Below are 20,558 nucleotides of genomic sequence, written 5' to 3'. Positions count from 1 at the left end.
TATGAAACTAAAAACCCTTTTTCCCCTCTCCTAGTTTCATCCAACACCTCCAAGATAGGTCCTAGAACCGACCTTGCGGCTCCATGGGACGGACTGGGCTTTCCTTATTTTAATTAATTACATATTAATTAATTTGAACCATTAACTAATTAATTGTCCAACCCGTTAAATCATTTAATTAATTAAACTCTTTTAATTAATATGTTTATTTATCAATCAGTTAAAGTAAACTTTAATTGACATCTATAAATAATATTTGTCGGTTAATCTTTTTATCCTTAATTAACTCACGTTAATTTATAAATGAATAATTTAATTAAATACTAGTTAAATTAAATGCGTAAATGATCAAATACCATATCGTAGTTTTATAGTTAAACATTATAGATGTTCTATTGTATATGACCCTACGGGCTCAAAGATCCAAAGATATATGGTTAATCGGGTCTATGAAAATTTACAAGTAACAACATAAAACTGAAGTATTTAAAGAGTGAAATCACTTACAAAGTTCCTTGAATCTTAAGATATGAATTTTAGACCAAAAGAGAATGAAGATAACTTGAAATAAATAAAATTGTTGTATATTTGAAGGTACTAGGTATTGTTATACAAGTTACTAGATGGTTTTCATATAACTTTAGTGAAGAATCCAATTATAGTAAGAAGAAAATTAAGAAGATAAATGATGATGATGTTTTTGCACAAATAAAGGAAAGAGAAAGAGTGTGTGAGAGAGAAAAGAGAATATTAAAATAGGAGTGGTGGGTGGGGGTTTGAGCACATTAGCACTCACACACATGCCCACTACCATTCTCTACTAACTAGTCACAACATTACGGGTACCAAAATTATAGGCGTAAATGTACATCATTACACCTTACGGCTTTATGCTAAGAAACAAGTATCATTACCCAAAATATTATTGATAAAAAAAGTTAAGTTAGATTAATAACAAAAATAAATGAGGTCAAAACTACAAATGTTACATATAATCATTTTAGTTACTCTATCTAGCACTCATATGTATATGTGTATCGTTGCATCACGTGTTTTTGCCTAGTCGTTGTTAAAGAAGGTCTTTTATTTAGAAACTTGTTTTGCTAATAAGCCTCAAACCATTTTCTGCCGTTCATGAAACCAACTAGAATCATCATTTTTAATGAGATCTTATTGTTCATATTCAATTAAATATTTTATCCAGCCCATGATAATCAATTAAAAACAAATGGATCCGGAGAATGGAAACTAGAATATGATGTGAGCAAAAATGTTTTAAGACACGAAACATGAGTTTTTTTCCAGAATAAATTCTTTTTAGAATTGAAGTTAAGTAAATAAAAAGACAACGTTGTTAGGTCTTAATTTACTTTTACAACAAATGGTCTAGTTTTGCTTCTTCACAATAGGTCTCAGCTTCGAATCCTATCTTACGCATATTTAGGTTTGACCACAGATACTTAAATTCCACCTATAATGCGTCTGAGTAAGTTTTCCCCTCTAGATTTCTGGGTGATAGAGGTTTTTTAACGAGTGATTTAAGATGTAAATTTATTTGACGAGGGGACTCTTTAACACAAGTCTGATTAATATAACTTATGTTATACCTCCCAATATTCACGAATTATTCACATCTTTAAAAAAAAAATATGTTAAAAGTTAGAATATATTAAAGATAACATATTACCAGCTAATTATCGAGCAACTGGTACTGCCACCATGTGACCACATGGTCTCAAAGATGAAAGTTGCAAGCCACAAGTTTAAATTTTGTCAAAGTAAGTGGAGAAATTATATCTTGTGATCCATGTCTAACATGATGAGTTATCGGGAATAAGTTTAATGTTGTGTATGTTTATGGATACCAAAATGGTATATAACAAGAGTAAGTTATAAATTCTTTTCGCTTTTCAAGCATTGTTATTGTTGTTGTTGTTGTTGTTATTATTATTATTATTATTATTATTATTAAGGTAACTTAGGGGCAAGAGTGTAGAGCCAAACATTGGCAAATTCATAAGTTTTGGCAAATTTTCATTCAACAAGGACGTACTACGTGTACAAGCAAACTAGTCAATTCTTGCTGATTTGTTGCCAAAAAGTGTGGTGTATTGCCAATTCTTGCCAACTTAATATTTACCAAACAAACCCTAAACTTTCATTAAACTTAAAAACAACAATATAACTAAATAAAACATTACATTTATTTAAAGGGATTAATCACAGGAAGACCAATGTATTTTTCCATTTGTACAAAGTTGCCCATTATACTTTTTTATTGATGATGTTTACCCACAAACTTTTTTTTTGTACACGGTTGACCCATATTACCGGTAATCACCTTTTTTAATGACGTGGCAACCACGTGGACATTTAATGCAGCTGACAAGGATTCACAATGACATGTTTAATCACTGGATGGCTAATGTACTTTTCCTTTAGTATATGGTTAACCATTGAACTTTTTTTTTTTATTGATGTGTATTACCAGCAAACTCTTAAAATTTGTACATAGTTGACCTAAATATTCAAAGTTGGTTCTCTCTGTAGTGATGATATTTGAGCTTAAGTACGTGTTTTAGTGTGTGTTAATGGAGTTCGTGTGTGTGTAAGTGTGTGTAAAATGCCAAGAGAGAAAGAGTGTGTGTTGAAAGATTGGATTGCTTGAAATGTGTAAGGTTACAATACTAAGCTATGGAGGGGGCTTTATATACTTCTATACAATTTACACTAGACCCCCTTCCATACTTATGAAAATTACAAACAAGTATAAAGTATGATGAAATACAAATCAACTACTAGAAATAATATTTCTAACAATCTTCCCCGTAGTAGTGATTTGTCAAAATGTATCCGAGAGTCAACAGTCTTTAAGCTCGAGTATTTGGTCTGTTTTCGTTTGGATTCCAGAACTAGTTGTCACCTTCTGGTTTATCTTCGGGGACCACCATGTTTGCTTCATAGTCTTTAGGAGGAATATTATGCGGTCCCAAAACATTACTAGGTTCATACTTGATCCAACATCCTCCCTTTCTTCTCTCAACATACTTGGACTTCTTAACATTATCTGCCTCCCTTATCATTCTGATACTCTCTCTGAAACCTAGTCTCTTATCAATCTTGCTGATTACCTTATCAAGCAGTGCTTTCTTTTGATCAGATTCTTCATCTTCAGATAAGCATAATAGCACATTCTTGCAAAATTCCAGGGTTCCATCAGAGTAAGAAGCAAGGTCACACATTTTAACAAAAATCTTCTTTTTTCTGTTGTTAAGAAAAAATACTTCAAGTGTTGGTTTCTCAAGAACATGACCAGTATTCAGCCTTTCTATATCTTCTGTATAAAGACATTGATCTGGATACGGAACATTAATCTTCCTCTTAACCAACTCAAATCCGATCTGAAAATCTTCCAATGATGCATGTTGAATAACACTAGACATGTATCTCTTCACTGCATCAAAAGCAATAAGATTTTCACGATACCTTTGAATGGCATTCACATAGTGGTTGTAAAGGAAAATTATGTCATCAACCAGTAGAAGTTTGAAGTGAGCTTCATTGAATCTATATATCAAGCCATTTTCTCTCTTGACATGAAAACAAGGTATAAAGATGTGAGTCTTTCTTATCAAGATCACTTTGAATAGCACCACGATCCTGAACTTCCTCTGATCTTCACTGAAAAAGTTAAGTGAAGTGAAGAAAACTGGCCAGATAATGCCATCAGAACAAGCAATGTTGATTCTGCCAGCTGTCGCCCATTTTAGACAAGTATTTACTGGACCAGCCCAGTCACCAGTTGTAACATTACTCCAGTGGCAAGGGTCTCCAGATGTTATAAGTAGTGATCTAGTGAAACTTTCCAGAAGTCCACCAAAGGAGTTTCCCACTGAATCTCTCCAGTGGCCAACTCCAGTCCAGTCTATTGAAAGGTGCTCCAGATGAAATTTCCAGTGGAGTTCCAGATTGTATTTCCAGTTTTCCAATAAAGTTTGTCTCGTATGGTGGGGACCAATAAAGAAGGAATGACAACTATTAAAAGGAAGGAAGGTGTGACAATGTTAATCCCAACGGTTTGAGGGCCTATTTGCAGAAGGAATCTTTTTAAAAGCTTTGTGTGTCTCTTTCCTATTGATGGAATAATTAGTGGCTATCCTCATGATAAAATTTAGTGGTTGTCCTTTGCCCAAGACACCTTTTTATTATTTTATTCTTATTTCGATAACTCTTAGGAAATAGTATTGTTGGAATTTCGGATGCCCAAGACACATATTAAATTGACGTGGCTAGTATGTGATGATCCAAGTCAGGTCATACCCAATAACAAGTTAGACAAACACTTATGATATGTATTTATATGATATGATCTTTAAATAAATATCAATACTTGAAGCATTTAGGAAATGGGTTTCTAAATAAATGCACTTGAGAAATATAAGTAAATTATATGGATAATTTATTTTGAGAAATATGTGAATGTGTTTATTTGGCAAAATAAACACTTATGTGTGTTATGTATAATACATAATATGTTACATAAGGTATATAACATGTTATAATACATTTATATATATTGTATAAAAGGAAAATGCAAGTGGATTTTGAGTTGGTGAGACCCATGTGGTCTCACCTTGTGGCCAGCCAACCCCACCCAAAATGCACATGCATTTGCTTGTTTTACATAACCCACTAGCTACATTGGAAACACACAATTGTTACATGCATTTGCTATAGTGTTCTCTCAACTCTCAAGTGCAAAAACTCTCTCTTTTTCTTCTCTTGATTTTGGCACAAACAAGGCAAAAGGAGAAAGTTTTTTTAAGTCTAAATCCTAGCATATTTGGGTGTTTGTTGGAGACTTGGGGTATGCAAGCTTGAGGTACTTCTATCTTGAAGACTTGGCCTTTCTAGGAACATCATCTTCTTCATATCAACCTTCTCATAAGCTTGGAAGAAGGTAGTCTTCTAAACACCCTATGGTTGTTATTTTGATTGTATGACATTCATATACATGGATCCTTATTGTTTGGGGTTTTCTTTTATATGTTAAAATTTGATTTTAACTACATATAACATAATGAAAGGTTCATTTCTTCCGCTGCGTTTTTCATGTTTATAAGGAAAATATGACTTTGATAAAACCCAAAAGACCCAACAATGGCATCTAGAGCCGGTTATATGGATGTATGCATCAAAAGTTGATTTTTGTTTGTGTATTATAGTGTCACAACTTAGCCAAAAGACCTTGTGATTGTTTGTGATATGTGGATGTGTTTGTATTTTATTTAATTATTCAATGATTGTAATAGTTAAATAGGATTTTCTTCATTCATTTGGTTATGTAATTTTATTTATTTCATTTGGAATGTAATAAGTAGACTAGTTGCATTTTTTCTTGTAAATGTAATCTCCAAGAAGGCTTTAAAGAGTTTAGGGGCTGTTTTGGAGGCCAAAAGGAAGAGTGAAGAAAGACATTCAAATCACATCACAAAAGATTACTTGAAGCATTTGGATGCAAAATCAAGTGGGAGTTCATTGACATAAACTTTGTGTCACTTTGTCCCTTAGGTTGGGACCTTTTGACACACTTGTTTCGGCTAACAAGTGTGGTCAAATTAGTTGGCTAATGTTGTGCACTTATTATTATGTTTGTCATGTTTGTGTGGTTGTTTGATAATATTGTCATGTGGATGTTCAAAACTACAAACTAAATGACATACATAAAAGTTTAAAAATTGGTTTTAAAATTGACATTAACTTGGTAAAATAAAATGGTTTTTATTAAAAGTTAATGGCTACAATTATAAAAATGGATTTTATAAAAGAACTTTGAAATATGGATTTCAAAATTATCATCATGATACAAAGTTTTAACTAGAATATAAAACTCAAACGACCCTTTAAAAACAAGTTAAAACGTCATCTTTTATACAACACTTAATTATTTGGGAACTCTTTGTAGGATAAAGGTCACCTAACTACCTTGAGGGAACTTATAAGTTAAGGTAAATTCATTATACTTGTGGGATAAAGGTCACCTAACCATTTGTATAGATAAATTTACATGTGTGTATAAGTGAGACAACTTGACTTGGAAGCCATGTGATTAGGGTCACCGAAGCATGGTAACCAAAGGCGTTGATGGGATTAAACATGCCGACTTAACATAAGATGTTAAAACCGATCCCATACCACTAGAAATTGTAAAATGTTACAATTGTCAAACGTTGACTACCTTGTTAATTTAAATAATGGGATAAAGGTCACCTAACCATCATTTAAATATAACATTGGATTCTAGATTTTAATTATTAATTGTCCATGAGACATAAAAGGGTATTAACAATTAAAATTTATATTTGATATCAAAATACTAATAAAGACTTTGTTAATCTTGTAGATGGCCGCTAACAATCCAATCAACCCCAACCCAAATGTCCATAATTTTTCACTAAGATCCATCCTTGAAAAGGAGCGTCTTAACCAAACCAACTTTGTGGATTGGTTTCGTAACTTGAGAATTGTTCTCAAGCATGAAAAGAAATCCTATATACTAGACGATCCTATTCCCGATGAGCCCGAAGAAACAAATGTTGATGCCTACAATGATTGGGTTAAATATGTCGATGACTCCGTGCAAGTTAGTTGCATAATGTTGGCGAGTATGACTCCCGAACTCCAAAAGGAGTTCGAGCACCATGGGGCATACGACATGATTACCCAACTCAAGGAAATGTTCCAACAAAAGGCAAGGGTTGAACGCTTCGAAACGGTTCGAGCGCTTCATGCATGTCATATGGATGATTCTCAACCCGTCTCAACTTATGTTCTTAAAATGAAAAGCTACATTGATCGCCTCGAAAGGCTAAATTGTCCCGTTTCAACCGAGTTGGCTACGGATTTGATCCTCAACTCCTTATCTAAGAGATTTGAGACCTTCGTGTTAAATTATAACATGAACGGATGGGACAAAACCGTTTCCGAGCTCCATGGGATGCTCAAAACGGCCGAGGCTAGCATGGGAGGAAAGGTTCAACCCGTTCACATGATCAATGAAGGCGGAAAGAAAAGGGCCAACCCCGGACCAAAGGCAAATGTTGCTAAAGGAAAGGGAAACAACAAAAGGAACAACAGAGGAACAGGAAAGGCAAAAATGGATACTCCAAAAACGAAGAAGCAAAAGGTTGCTGTCAATGACCCATGCTTTGAGTGTGGGGAGGTAGGACATTGGAAGCGTAATTGTCCAACCTATCTCAAAGAGTTGAAAGCTAAGAGGGATGCAGGGCAAACCTCAGGTACAATATTTATGATATATATTGAGCTTAATACTGTTTTTTCTTACATATGGGTATTGGATACCGGATGTGGAACTCATATTTGTAATATGTTACAGGGGTTCATAAGAAAAAGGAACATCAAGAAGGGGGACATTAGTCTCTTTATGGGCAATGGTGCGAAAGTACAAGTTGAAGCCCAAGGAGACTATCTTTTGAAACTACCAAATGGTTTGGAAATTGTATTGAACAATGTTTTGTATGCACCTAGTTTAACTAGGAACATTATTTCAGTTTCCCGTTTAAGACATGTTGGATATGATTTTAAATTTGTTAACAATGATATCCATATTTCTATGAATGATGTATTTTATTTTAAAGCCATGCCTAGAAATGGTATTTATGAATTGGTTCATGAAAGCACAACATATGACAACTCAAGGTACCAAGCTACCACCAAGAAACTTAAATTAGATTTAAGTGAAACCTATATTTGGCATTGTCGTCTTGGCCATATAAATAAGAATCGCGTACTAACACTTCAAAAGAATGGTCTTTTGAAAACAAAATCAAATGATTCATTTGATGTATGTGAATCTTGTTTACAAGGCAAGATGACTAAGGCACCTTTCAATGGCACTAATGAAAGGGCAAAAGATTTATTAGGTATCATACATTCGGATGTATGTGGTCCTTTTAAGCCAATGACTAGGAATGGTGAAAGATACTTCATTACATTCACCGATGACTATAGTCGTTACGGTTATGTGTACTTATTAAAACACAAGAGTGAAGCTTTTGAAGTGTTCAAAATTTTCAAGAATGAAGTAGAAAACCAACTCAGCAAGACAATAAAAATTCTTCGTTCTGATAGAGGAGGTGAATACCTAAGTGATGCTTTTCAATATCATCTTAGAAGTTGTGGGATAATCTCACAACTAACTCCCCCTAGAACACCACAACATAATGGTGTGTCTGAAAGGAGGAATCGAACCCTATTAGATATGGTTCGTTCTATGATGAGCAAAAGCTCACTACCTCTGTCATTTTGGGGTTATGCCATAATCTCTGCTGCCCGAATTTTAAATATGGCTCCAACCAAGAAAGTGGAGAGAACACCTTTTGAAATATGGCATGGAAGAGTTCCATCTTTGTCATATTTAAAAGTATGGGGTTGTGAGGCTTATGTAAGACATGATACCTCAAGCAAATTAGAACCCCGATCCACTAAATGTATCTTTGTAGGATATCCTAAAGATGATTTGGGATATTATTTCTACGATCCTAATGAGCAAAATGTATTTGTTGCTCGAAAGGCTGAGTTCTTGGAGACTAAATTCCTTATGGAAGGAACTAGTTCTAGAACAGTGGAACTTGAAGAAGATCAAGAACCACTGACAGATACACACTTGGGTGACACTAGCTTTCAACAAAAATATGTTGAAGATGATCAAGGAGTTGATCAAGGCACACAAAACGTTCGCAGATCTGGTAGAGCTTCTTATCCACCGGAAAGATATGGATTTCTTATGGATGAATGCTATATGATGGTTTCTGATGAACCTACCACCTACCATGATGCAATGTCCAAATCGGATTCGGACAAATGGTTAGAAGCCATGAACGCTGAGATGCAATCCATGTATGATAACCAAGTTTGGGAATTAGTTAATGAACCACCAAATTCCAAAGTAGTTGGAAGTAAATGGGTGTTCAAATTGAAACACGATATGCATGGAAACTTGCTTACTTATAAAGCTAGACTTGTAGCAAAAGGTTTCACTCAAACTCGAGGGGTCGACTATGATGAAACTTTTTCGCCCGTGGCAATGCTAAAGTCTATTAGGATATTATTTGCCATAGCCGCTCATTATGACTATGAGATATGGCAAATGGATGTCAAAACCGCTTTTCTAAATGGATATCTTGAGGAAGATGTCTATATGGATCAGCCTGAAGGTTTTGTCGATCCTAAACATCCTAATAAAGTATGCAAGTTAAAGAAATCAATCTATGGATTGAAACAAGCATCAAGAAGCTGGAATCGTCGTTTTGATGAAGAAGTCAAGAAATTTGGCTTCATCAAAAACGCTGATGAAGCTTGTGTGTATAAGAAGGCCAGTGGGAGCATCATTACCTTTCTAGTATTATATGTCGATGACATTCTTCTATTTGGAAATGATATTCCAACCTTGGAAGGTGTAAAAGCCTGGCTTGGAAGTTGCTTTTCCATTAAGGATCTTGGTGAAGCCGCCTATATTTTGGGAATAAGGATCTATAGGGATAGATCAAGGCGCTTAATAGGTTTGAATCAAAGTGCATACATAGATAAAATCTTGAAAAGGTTCAAGATGGAAAACTCTAAGAAAGGTTTAGTACCTATTCAAAGAGGAACTATATTGAGCACTTCTCAATCTCCTAGCTCAAAAGTTGAGCAAGAGAAAATGAATGGAATCCCATATGCATCTGCTATAGGATCCATCATGTATGCTATGATATGCACGAGACCGGACGTGTCATGCGCTTTGAGCATGACAAGTAGATACCAGCAAAATCCAGGAGATAGTCATTGGATGGCTGTCAAGAATATATTGAAATATCTTAGAAATACTAAAGATATGTTCTTAATATATGGATCTGGTGAGGAGGAGCTCGTTGTAAAGGGTTACACGGATGCGAGTTTCCAAACTGATCGAGATGATTCTCGATCACAATCGGGGTACATCTTCATTCTAAATGGAGGAGCTGTTTCTTGGAAAAGCTCGAAGCAAGATGTGGTTGCATTGTCCACTACAGAGTCAGAATACATCGCCGCCTCTTTGGCAGCACAAGAGGCTGCATGGTTGAAGAAATTCATTGCCGATCTAGGGGTTGTTCCTTCCATTCAAGAACCCCTAGAAATCCTTTGTGATAACGAGGGCGCAATTGCTCAAATCAAAGAACCTCGTGCGCATCAAAAGACTAGACACATTGAGCGGAGATTCAACTACATAAGGGATGAAGTTGAAAAGGGAAAGATATGTATTCGCAAAGTTCACACCGATCAAAATATTGCGGACCCACTCACGAAGCTCCTTGAAAGGCCTAAGCATGAAAGTCATACTTGTGCCATGGGACTTCGATATTCTAGTGATTGGATTTGATCTATTTTATGTATTTAGATATCGGAACGTTTGTATTTGTTAACACTTTTATATGAATATTGGTATTATGCATTTAAAGTGTGTTATGTTCCATTTTTTTTGCATGTTTAAATCCATGAATAAATTAGTTATTCTAAATGTCCGTAGTCGATCATATTTGTGGGAACAAATATGAATGTAAGACTGTTATGAACTTGGATTGGTAGATGTTCAAAAGGTTTTCAATATAGAGCAATGTGTTGCTGCCAAGGTTCATAGATATTTGTGGGATACAAATATTGGACTGACCTGCACTCAAGCATTACTACATGGAATCTTTGTGATTGATCATAAGTAATCTTGATTTAAAAGGCGAATATCATTGTGTCCTCAGACCTGAGATACATATTGGGTCTTGATATTCACTGAATATTACACTTTGACTTGGTTCTTTGCTGTTCTGAAACATGGCAGTACATAAGGCTAAGCTCAGGTATGATATAAGGTGATTGTGAAAGACGTATGTAGTCGAAATGGGATTTGTCCCTCTTATTCGTTGAGAGTTAGATGTCTAAGGCCTGTTACAAAGTTAAATCAATAGAGAATGATCACTCTATGTCTCTAGGATTTAACATGACATCTGTGACAAAAGGAAAAATGATCGATTCACCTAAATCATTTCAAGTAGAGACTTGAAGGGGATGATGTTATTGAATGGCACTACGTCACACGTATTAGGGGTAGCAAACCGTTGTTAGGCGGTATTTGCTATTTGCGTCAATATTCTATGAATCTTGTGCAAGTGGGAGACTGTTGGAATTTCGGATGCCCAAGACACATATTAAATTGACGTGGCTAGTATGTGATGATCCAAGTCAGGTCATACCCAATAACAAGTTAGACAAACACTTATGATATGTATTTATATGATATGATCTTTAAATAAATATCAATACTTGAAGCATTTAGGAAATGGGTTTCTAAATAAATGCACTTGAGAAATATAAGTAAATTATATGGATAATTTATTTTGAGAAATATGTGAATGTGTTTATTTGGCAAAATAAACACTTATGTGTGTTATGTATAATACATAATATGTTACATAAGGTATATAACATGTTATAATACATTTATATATATTGTATAAAAGGAAAATGCAAGTGGATTTTGAGTTGGTGAGACCCATGTGGTCTCACCTTGTGGCCAGCCAACCCCACCCAAAAATGCACATGCATTTGCTTGTTTTACATAACCCACTAGCTACATTGGAAACACACAATTGTTACATGCATTTGCTATAGTGTTCTCTCAACTCTCAAGTGCAAAAACTCTCTCTTTTTCTTCTCTTGATTTTGGCACAAACAAGGCAAAAGGAGAAAGTTTTTTTAAGTCTAAATCCTAGCATATTTGGGTGTTTGTTGGAGACTTGGGGTATGCAAGCTTGAGGTACTTCTATCTTGAAGACTTGGCCTTTCTAGGAACATCATCTTCTTCATATCAACCTTCTCATAAGCTTGGAAGAAGGTAGTCTTCTAAACACCCTATGGTTGTTATTTTGATTGTATGACATTCATATACATGGATCCTTATTGTTTGGGGTTTTCTTTTATATGTTAAAATTTGATTTTAACTACATATAACATAATGAAAGGTTCATTTCGTCCGCTGCGTTTTTCATGTTTATAAGGAAAATATGACTTTGATAAAACCCAAAAGACCCAACAAGTATTATCTATAAATAGAGGTTGTATTTCTCATTGTAAGACAGATTATGTTGTTGAATGAAATTAATAAAGTAGTCTCTTATTCTTATCCAAAATCTTCATTTATTTTTAGAGATCTTTGATCTTGGTGGTTTGGAGTGATCCCTTTATCTATATTTGTGGTGGTTCGTACTTTTTCAAATATAGTGGTGAGATCTTAAATCTTCGATTCCTTTATCTGTGTTTGTGGTGGCTAAACCTTTATCAAATATAGTGGTGGGTTGGAGTGTTTCCTTTATCCTTGATTCCGGTGGCTTTGCCTTTACGAATCTTGGTGGGAGATTCTTTTATCTATCCTTTTTATTTTATTGTCTTGTTTTTGTTGTTTATTTCATAAAAACCAGAAAATACCAAAAATAGTTTGTTGAGTTGTTATTGAATTCCACTGTGCTTGAGTTTTTGCGTGATTTACGCATCAATATAATTATTTCAACTTTAAAGGTCATCACAACATAATTAACTACTTCAACATGCATATGTTCCCATATAACCTCCCACATAACCCGGATAACCCAACACACATAATATAGTCCAATTAAGAGGTTAATTAAAGAAAACTACTTTTGCTGTGCCTCCAACGTGAGAAAAGTCATGTATCTTACCTAATAACAAGCACAATGATCAATAAGCAACTTTAAAGTATCTTGTTTGAGTTCCCCACTTCCAATCACACACATATAATCAACATGTAACATAAACGGGACCTTAAAGAACATCTCCAAGCTCCCTAAACATCAACATAACTTAACATTTGCTCCTTATACTAATCCTCGATAATCTTTTAGTTTTTGTTCATCTTTAAAGGATATTACCATTGGAAAATATACTCTCCCACGATTTCGTGGATAGCTTATTCGTCAAAAACAGAGTTATTGATTGAAAGTTACGACTTTTCAAAAACTGAGTAGTTTGCATTTTGGACTCATGATGCGACATGACCACCATGGTCACGTCATGACCTCTAACCAAAAACCCAACTTTTCCCACTTCTGTAATTCAGATGCGACATGACCATCTTGGTCACGCCATGACCACCTGCGGGTTTGTTCAATATTGCATGTTTTTCACTTCTAAACGAATCCAAACGCACCGAAGGTTAACCCCACGACTTATACACTTAAAATTGACATCAAATAGGTCACAATTAAGCATTTGAAAACATTTATTAATCCTTGAATCATTTGCATAAATGAATCCCTCTTTTTGATCATCAAAACGACTCGAAACCGCAACGTTTGGTTCAAAAACACAATTGAACACACATAGATCTAATTAAACACCCAGGATTCACTTATTTACATATAAACAACATTATTCAATATTAAAGTTTGCATCTTGACATAGTTAATCAACTCCATTAATGATTTTACTCATGAAAACGTCGTTTTTAACCGAAAATATCAACTTCCAACCACCCCAACCCTCATGGTCGAATCTACATGGAGAAAACCTACTTTAAAACTTAATCAACAATAAATTGATGATACAATATGATACGGAAATGTCCAGGTTCACTGAACTGGAGAAAACAAGTGAACTAGGAAACCTAACTTAACTGGAGAAATTAAATGAAGTGGGGAGAACTGCCCAGATAATGCGAACAAGCAATGTTGATTCTGCCAGTTGTCGCTGATGCGTAAAACACGCAATAACTCAAGCACAACGGAAATTAAACAAAATGGATTTAGATATTTTTGGTATTTTTTGGATTTTATGAAATAAACAACAAAACAAGACGATAAATAAAATGATAGATAAAAGAATCCACCACCAAGATTCGTAAAGGCCAAGATACCGGAATCAAGGATAAAGGAAACACTTCAACCCACCACTATGTTTGATATAGGTCTAGCCACCACAAACACAGATAAAGGAATCGAAGATTTAAGATCTCACCACTATATTTGATAAAGAACGAACCACCACAAATATAGATAAAGGGATCACTCCAAACCACCAAGATCAAAGATCTATAAAGGTAAATGGAGATTTTGGATAAGAAATAGAGGTTGCTCTATTAATTTCATTCAACAACATAATTTGTCTTTTCAAAAAGGAATACAACCCCTATTTATAGCCACATAAACTATTTCCTAAGAGTTATCGAAATAATAATAAAATAATCTAAAAGTTGACATGTGCAAAGGACAATCACTAATTTATTAGCCAATAGGAAATGGACAGATAAAGCTTCTAGAAAGATTCCTTTTACAAGAGGGCCCACAATCCGTTAGAAATAACATAGGCACTCATTCCTTTGTTGTCATCTTCTTTGGACAGCTCTCATCCTTCCTTTATTGGACCCCACAAGCGCAGTCAGAACACTTTATTAAGGTAACTGGAAAATCTGAAATCTGGACTTCCACTTGAGACGTATATCTGGAGCAGCCATCTGGAGACTGGAACTGGTCACTGGAGAGCTTTAGTGCATTGGAGCACTTCAGTGGAGACTTTCTCTGATGGATTTCTGAGGGTGGTATCTGGAGCTTCTTGCCACTGGAGAAATGTTACAACTGGAGACTGAGCTTGTTTAGTGAACACTTGTCTGAAATAGGCTATCGCTGGCAGAATTAACATGGCTTGCTCAGATGGCATCAAGGCCTCAGAATTCAGCTCAGAAATGGACTTCAACTCAGAATTTATCTTCATTTCTGAATCTTCTCTTTCCTCAGAAATTTTGGTCACTTCAGTTGTTTGGCTCTGCTCACTGACAAGGGCCAGTTCAGCGAGTCTGGACATTTCCGCATCATTCTCCCCTTCTGAAAAAGGACTTGTCCTCAAGTCCTCGAGGTACTCATCTTCCAGATAAGGCATCAAATCACCAACATTTAATGTACTCGAAACTGCTACATCTCCAGGTAACTCAACCTTATAAGCATTTTCACCATATCTCTCCAGAATTTTAAATGGTCCTTCAGCTCTGGGCATTAACTTGTTCTTTCTTCTGGATGGAAACCTTTCTTTTCTCAAATGCAGCCAAACTAAATCACCTGGAGCAAAACTGGACTGCTTTCTATGCTGGTTTGCTCTTGCCTTGTATTCAACATTAGTCTTTTCAATTTTGGCCTTTACTTCCTGGTGAATTTTCTTGCTTTCTTTTGCTCTGGCCTCAGCTTCAATACTTGTTTTTGGTTCAATCAAAAATGGAATTAAATCAATGGGAGTCAGTGGATCGACACCATTAAAGATTTCAAATGGGATTTACTGGTAGAATAATTAGGAGCTCTGTTGAAGGCAAACTCAGCATGAGCTAACTTCAGATCCCAATCTTTCAACGTCTTCTTCACCAGTGTTCTCAACAACATACCAATCGTTCTATTTGTAACTTCAGTTTGCCCATCAGTTTGAGGGTGATGAGACGTACTGAACATTAACCTGGTACACATCAACCTCCATAATGTCTTCCAAAAATAACTTAGAAATTTCACATCTTTATCTAACACAATTGTCTTTGGAATCCCATGCAAGCGAACAATTTCTTTGAAAAATAAATTTGCCACTACTGAAGCATCATTTGTAGTATGGCAAGGAGTAAAATGAGCCATCTTCGACAAACGGTCAACAACTACCATTATTGAATTTCTTCCCCTTTGAGTCCTTGGCAGTGCAACAATAAAATCCATGCTAAGATCTTCCCACGGTTGATTTGGAACTGGAAGAGGAGTATACAAACCCTTGTGAAAAGTTGCCTTCGCCTGGTGACAAGTTGGACAACAACTGATAATATTCTGAACATCCTTCAGTAAACTTGGCCAATAGAAGTGTTCAGTGAGGATCTCTCCAGTCTTGTTAATGCCAAAATGGCTAAACCTCCTCCATGTGCTTCCCTTATCAATAGATCACGAATAGAACCCATTGGAATACACAATTTACCATTTTTAAATAAGAAACCATCTTGAACAATAAATGGTCCTTTCTGGTGAGCTTCGGTGAGACGATCAGAAAAGTCTGGATCAGCAGCATACAACTCCTTAATGAAAGAAAATCCAAGAACTCTTGCTTCCAGAATGGACAATAATGAGTATCGTCTGGAGAGTGCATCGGCAACAACATTAGCCACTCCAGCCTTATGTTTTGAAGCAAATGAATAAGATTGCAAAAATTCCACCCATTTTGCATGTCTGGCATTAAGCTTGTGTTGACCAAATTTGAACTTCAGTGCTTCGTGGTCAGAAAATAAAACAAACTGTTTTGGCTTCAGATAATGTGACCAGTGAGTAATAGCATGAATAATTGCATAAAACTCTTTATCATAAGTGCTATACTTCAGTTTTGAGCCATCAAGTTTTTCACTGAAATATGCAACTGGACGCCCTGCTTGCACCAGAACTGAACCAATACCCACACCACTGGCGTCACACTCTAACTCAAATAACTGATCAAAATCTGGCAAAGATAATACTGGAGCTGAGCTGAGCTTTTCCTTCAGTGATTCAAATGCTAACTGGGCTAAACTAGGCTAGTCAAATACACCTTTCTTCAGACAGTCAATGATTGGAGCCACTACTATAGAGAAATACTTGCTAAATCTTCTATAAAAAGATGCCTGTCCATGAAAACTTCTTACTTCAGTGAGTGTAGTAGGAATTGGCCATGATATGATGGCTTCCACTTTTGAAGGATCCATGGAAATACCTTCTTTCAACACCACATAACCAAGAAATATTACACTTTCCACCATGAAATCACAATTTTCTAATTTGCCATACAACTGGTGTTTTCTCAATAATTCAAACACACTTCTTAAATGATCAACATGTTTAGCTTCAGATTTTGAATATACCAGAATATCATCAAAGTAAACAACAACAAACTGACCAATAAGTGGTCTGAGAACTTCATTCATCAGTCTCATGAAAGTACTGGGAGCATTAGATAAACCAAAAGGCTACTAACCATTCATAAAGGCCTCCTTTGAATTTGAAAGCAGTCTTCCACTCATCCCAGAAAGCAGTCTTCAACAGATGTCATTCATAAAGGCCTCCTTTGAACTTCAGCTCAGAATTTATCTTCATTTCAAAATCTTCTCTTTTCTCAGAAATTTTGGTCACTTTAGTTGTTTGGCTCCGCTCACTGACAAGGGCCAGGTCAGCGAGTCTGGACATTTCCGCATCAGTCGCTCATTTTAGATAAGTATTTCCTGAACCAAACCAGTCTCCAGTAGTGACCTTTCTCCAGTGGCATATTGCTCCAGATGTTACCAATAGTGATCCTCCAGTGAAGCTTTCCAGAAGACCACCAGTAACGGTCTCCGCTAAAGCACTTCAGTGACCAGCCCTAGTCAAGTCTACTGATGACTGCTCCAAATTTAAAGTCTCTAGTGGAAGTACAGATGTCACTTTCTAGTTACCTAATAAAGTTTGTGTCTGTCGCATGATTGTGGGGTCCAAATAAAGGAAGAATGACATCTGTTGAAGAAGAAGACAAAAAAGAGTGAGTGGCCACGTTATTTCTAACCGTTTGTGGGTCCTCTTACAAAAGGAATCTTTCTAGAAACTTTGTTTGCCCATTTCCCATTGGCTAATAAATTAGCGGTTGTCCTTTGCACATGAAAGCTTTTTATTATTTTATTATTGTTTCGATAACTCATAGGAAATAGTTTTATCTATAAATAGGGGTTGTATTTCTCATTGAACAAGCAGATTATGCTGTTGAATGAAATTAATAGAGCAACCTCTATTTCTTATCCAAAATCTTCATTTACCTTTAGAGATTTTTGATCTTGGTGGTTTGGAGTGATCCCTTTATCTATATTTGTGGTGGTTCGTCCTCTATCAAATATAGTGGTGAGATCTTAAATCTTCGATTCCTTTATCTCTGTTTGTGGTGGCTAGACCTTTATCAAACATAGTGGTGGATTCGAGTGTTTCCTTTATCCTTGATTCCGGTGGCTTGACTTTTACGAATCTTGGTGGCGGATTCTTTTATTTATCCCTTTTATTTATCGTCTTGTTTTGTTGTTTATTTCATAAAATCCAGGAAATACCAAAATAGTAATTTGAGTTTTTGTAAAATTCCGTTGTACTTGGTTTTTGCGTGATTTACGCATCAGAATACCCGTAGGGTTGATTAACGGATCAAATAGCAAGCAAAAACCCTTCCGAAAAGTCCCGAAATCGACTAGCATTTGAGGTATTGACCTAGGGGTTTTGTGTGCGAGAAGTTCTTAGTGTTTAGATCTGATTATACAACATTATGGTCGACCTCAAGCCCTATATATGCTAGAGAAACTTTGAAAACTTTATATCTAGGCCCTCGCAATTCCTTACAACTCGTTTCGGCACTTAACTGTTCGTTTAACGCATACGGGAACACTTAACGACTCTTGTACCTTATCGGGAACACTAATTGACTTTATTAATCATTATCAATTTTAGTTTCATTACTATAAATCACTTCAACACATAGCTCACGTAAATCATATAAATCACACAATTATATATAAAGCACATATTAACTAACAGTCACTAACGACAAGTTAACGGTCAATGTAAAAAGGTTTGGGATGTTACAAAACCCGTACTCAAGAGACTTCCCATTCACTTCAGGAATGAACAATGATGATTGCATCAACACATTGATGTCATTGTTTGACCCTGCAATATCGAAATACGCATGCCAAAACCATAAATCATAGGAAGCAACAACTTCAGGTATGATAGTCGGGCGTTCATGATCACCCTGTGTTATTGCCCATGCAAACTATGTGGGCAATTTCTCCAAGTCCAGTGGGTACAGTCCATGCTACCGATCATGCCAGGAAAATGATGTTTAGTTTCATGTGCCTCATATAAACGCGCAACATCGTGGGTAGTCAGAGAACACAAATACTCTTCACCATAAAGATGCTTTATGGCGATAAAAAAGTTGTCTAGACAGTCATGTGGAGTTCTAGTAGAGAACGACAACCCTTCATCATAGTTATCGGCGAGATCGGCGAGGTTGTCGTACTCTAGTTGTCGTAGCGCGCACGTGCACTTTTGAATTAGTGAGAACCCTCTAATACCCGCGACATTCACTGAATCCTGAAACCATGAAAATGATGTAGTGATATCTTCTACGATTTTCAGAAACAACCGCTTCGACATACGATATCTCGTACGTAAAACATCGTCCTCAAACATCGGATCATTTACAAAGCACATGGCCATCAATCTCTCTTGAGCCGTGTACCAATCTCTCCAACTAAATCTTTATGTGTTTGCAAAAGACACTACAACAAAACATGGCTTTTAGGACACCCAAAAACGTCCTATAATGTTATTTTATAGGACCTTTCATTTAATAGGACCAACGGTAACAGCGTTTCATGTAAGGGGGTCGTAAAAAGTCATGAGGGTCCTAACATCTCAAATAAGATTATAAAACCAACATAATGGTCACATAATAGGGTCCTAATAAAAACATATTGGGACACTTTTACAATGTTCTAAGATGTGGTTACTCATTTTAAATATATTGATACCCATACAAGCGTCCTTAAAAAGTTATTTTATAGGACCCTTACCATGTAACATAATATATACTTTAGTACCAAGAAAAGAGTCCTAATATCTCAATTAAGATGATAAAACCAATTTTATGGTCGCATAATATGTCTACAAACAACCCAAATAGCGTCCTAATAAAAACATATTAGGACACTCTTACAATGTTCTAACTTGTGCTTACCTACTTTTAATCTTTTAGTACACATATAAGCGTCCTTAAAAACTAGATAATAGGACCCTTGGAATGTAACATTATATATACTTTAGTACCACGAAAAGAGACCTAATATCTCAAATAAGATTATGAAACCAACTTTATGGTTGCATAATAATGTGTTTATGAAGAACACAATTGGTGTCATAATAAAAACATATTAGGAGACTTTTACAATGTTCTAACATGTTTAATAGAACATCCAAATATATAGTTATGTATATAACCTCAAGTAATAATAGAAATAATATTTTATTATATTTCAAATAAAGATGTTCATTACAAACACATTAAACATAAAAAAGTTATAACATTATTCAACATAAAGTCTTGTAAAATCTAACAAAAGAAATTAAAAACAATGAAAAAAACGAGAAGCTAGCATAGAATCCCATGTTATCATGCATCCTCAATCCTCAAGGACTACCTACAAATAAACCTTTCTTGTATAAGCATTGAGATACATGTTACTAAAACTATTAATAAAATAACTTAACAATACATACCGAGATGAAAAGACATGGCCATGCGATAGTTGCACCAATACAATCTTCGATTGTGAAAAATAATCCATATGGTCTCACCAACATTTCATCTCTTTTTATCGGTACTTCAGCATTTATCTCACACCACCCCTTTCCAATCTCTTTACCACCTACTAGCTCATTCGGGTCCAAGCTCTTCACCCA

General features: G+C 35.5%; 1 protein-coding gene across 1 annotated transcript; it reads right to left on the bottom strand.

The window, feature by feature from the left end:
* Positions 1–18,618: 18,618 nt before the first annotated feature.
* LOC122597016 lies at positions 18,619–19,316 on the bottom strand. The gene is made up of 2 exons (XM_043769657.1): positions 18,902–19,316; positions 18,619–18,761 (listed from the first exon to the last, which is right to left on the bottom strand). Exons 1-2 carry the CDS (start codon positions 19,314–19,316, stop codon positions 18,619–18,621), a joined length of 558 nt encoding a protein of 185 aa, XP_043625592.1.
* Positions 19,317–20,558: the final 1,242 nt, after the last annotated feature.

This window comes from Erigeron canadensis, chromosome 4, assembly GCF_010389155.1.
Source record: "Erigeron canadensis isolate Cc75 chromosome 4, C_canadensis_v1, whole genome shotgun sequence".
Lineage (NCBI taxonomy): Eukaryota > Viridiplantae > Streptophyta > Magnoliopsida > Asterales > Asteraceae > Erigeron > Erigeron canadensis.
Note: the sequence above shows the minus strand (reverse complement) of the source record. Positions and strands in the feature narration are given on the sequence as shown.

Excerpts from the sequence above, each read along its gene's own strand:
- LOC122597016 (XM_043769657.1), bottom strand. The coding sequence starts at position 19,316 with ATGGCCATGTGCTTTGTAAATGATCCGATGTTTGAGGACGATGTTTTA. Across the intron at positions 18,762-18,901 it reads CATGATCGGTAGCATGGACT|GGTCAAACAATGACATCAAT; the intron begins GTACCCACTGGA and ends TCGATATTGCAG.